The sequence below is a fragment of the Rattus rattus genome, chromosome 2, assembly GCF_011064425.1.
Source record: "Rattus rattus isolate New Zealand chromosome 2, Rrattus_CSIRO_v1, whole genome shotgun sequence".
NCBI lineage: Eukaryota > Metazoa > Chordata > Mammalia > Rodentia > Muridae > Rattus > Rattus rattus.
Window position 1 is genome coordinate 106,347,667 of NC_046155.1, and position 2,744 is coordinate 106,350,410.

Genomic DNA, 2,744 nt, shown 5'->3' on the forward strand with positions numbered 1-2,744 from the left:
GGTAAGGCATATAGATTATACCAGTCTATGGTTTCCACTATCACAATTAAGAACAAAATATTTCCTCGGGCATTACATTGTCCTGCAGCATTTCATTGCCCTCACATGGGACACGCTTCCCACAAGCCAAGCAGCCAGGGTTGGCATCAGAGGACTAATCCAGTCAGAAGATTGTATCTAATACTGAAGGGTGTCAAAGACCCATTCAAATAGATGATACAACCACAAAAAACCCCAACCTTATTGTCTGCTCTATTTTAATTTTATCACTTAATGTTTCTGCCTATAGTTGCTATAGAACTATACACTTAAGGGTAGTTGTTGAAAATAGACTCGGGTTTTAAAAAAAACATACAATGCTTGAATTACCCTAGATGCCTAGAACAAATGAAACTCAAGACGGATGATCAAAATGTGAAGGCTTCACTCCTTCTTTAAAAGGGGAACAAGAATACCCTTGGCAGGGAAGAAAGAGGCAAAGATTAAAACAGAGACTGAAGGAACACCCATTCAGAGCCTGCCCCACATGTGGCCCATACATATACAGCCACCCAATTAGACAAGATGGATGAAGCAAAGAAGTGCAGACCGACAGGAACCGGATGTAGATCACTCCTGAGAGACACAGCCAGAATACAGCAAATACAGAGGCGAATGCCAGCAGCAAACCACTGAACTGAAGCAGGACCCCGTTGAAGGAATCAGAGAAAAAGAACTGGAAAGAGCTTGAAGGGGCTTGAGACCCCATATGTACAACAATGCCAAGCAACCAGAGCTTCCAGGGACTAAGCCACTACCTAAAGACTATACCATGGACTGACCCTGGACTCTGACCTCATAGGTAGCAATGAATATCCTAGTAAGAGCACCAGTGGAAGGGAAGCCCTGGATCCTGCTAAGACTGAACCCCAGTGAACTAGACTGTCGGGGGAGGGCAGCAATGGGGGAGGGTGGGGAGGGAACACCCATAAGGAAGGGGGAGGAAGGGATGTTTGCCGGAAAGGGAAAGGGAATAACACTCGAAATGTACATAAGAAATACTCAAGTTAATAAAAAAAAATACAAGCAATAGTTTCTACACACCATAAAACTGCTTGAAAATATGAGTAAAACTAAAAGGGATTTTATTACATATTTTGTGTGGGAAATTTTTAGTTATACATGTTATTTATTAAATGTAACTTCCTATGAACATATGACTTACTTCACAATGTATAGATACCCACTCTGTACCAAACTTTAATTTTTGAAAATATGTGTCAAAATATTTATTTTAACCAAAAATTACCAGTTTACTGTTAGTACCAGGCATAATGTATATCACTGCTATTTAATATGTGACAAAAGTATGGATTAGCAGACATCTTTAGAAAAGATTTTCTTACAAAGATGTCTCTTCAGAGCATCCTTAATGTCATTATTCCTGAGGCTGTAAATAAGAGGGTTCAACATGGGGATCACCACCATGTAGAACACAGACACCACCTTGTTCTGGTCTGTGGAATATCTGGACTTGGGCATTACATAAATGAATGTGATCGTCCCATAGAAGAGAGTGACGGCAGTGAGATGGGAGGTGCAGGTGGAGAAGGCCTTGTGGCGGCCCTCAGTGGAGGCCATCCTCAGGATGGTGATAAGAATGTAGGTGTAGGAAATGGCTATGATACACACTGTAACCATAGTAACTGAGCCAGAAAAAAATGATGTTACAAATTCAGAGACACTAACATTAGAACAAGAGAGCTCCACCAAAGGAGCAAAATCACAGTAAAAGTGATTGATCCTATTTGGTCCACAGAAGATAAAAGAAAAGAAGAATAAGGTGAAGGAGGAAGCATTAAGAAAACCTCCTATATAAGAGCCTACAACCAACTGGATACAGACTCGTATGGACATTTTAGTTGCATAAAGCAGTGGGTTGCAGATTGCCATAAACCGATCATAAGCCATGGTAGCAAGAAGAAAACATTCAACTGTACCACAAAAAGCAGCTAAACTGAGCTGGATGGCACACCCAAGATAGGAGATAGTATTTTTCTCCACCAGGAAGTTGAGAAGCATATTGGGTGTGACAGAAGATGAGTAGCCTATGTCAACAGAAGCCAAGTGGCTGAGAAAAAAGTACATGGGGTGATGGAGCTGGGAGGAGACTCTGATGAGAAGGATGGTGCTGAGGTTTCCAGACACAGTCACCAGGTAGATGCACAGGATGATGGTGAAGAGGATGACTCTAAGGACTGGATCATCAGTTAAACCCAATAAAATGAACTCTGTCACTGCAGTGTGGTTCCCATCCTCCAGGAAAGCCATAGGACAGTGTAGCTGCTGCCAGATCAAGACTGTGATGAAAACATACAGGGATGGTGTTTAAGAATATGAGGCTTCCTTTCCATTAATAAATAGTTGGAAGTTATCACAAACAAATATATCATTCAAAATATGCAATTGGGTTATTGCATTGGACACACATAGGAAAAAGACACACTAAAATTACATATGAAATTTCCTCTTGTAAGCTCATTGAATATCTTAAATGATTCTAACAACATCATTGTTCTCTAAAATAATCGGAAATATCACATTCATAATGTAAATTATGAAAAATGTAGTACATTATTATTTTTTGTTAAAACACACCATATCATTTCCTAATCTAGCAGTGTTTTATCACTGGATATGATGAAATAAACTCACAGGATTTGCAACAGAGGGTACTGCTCAACATATTTTCAAACTAACAAGTA

General features: G+C 39.9%; 1 protein-coding gene across 1 annotated transcript; it reads right to left on the minus strand.

Moving 5' to 3' along the window:
• Positions 1-1,353: 1,353 nt before the first annotated feature.
• On the minus strand, positions 1,354-2,310 carry LOC116894203 (olfactory receptor 493). Its single transcript, XM_032895916.1, has one exon. It carries the CDS (start codon positions 2,308-2,310, stop codon positions 1,354-1,356), a length of 957 nt encoding a protein of 318 aa, XP_032751807.1.
• Positions 2,311-2,744: the final 434 nt, after the last annotated feature.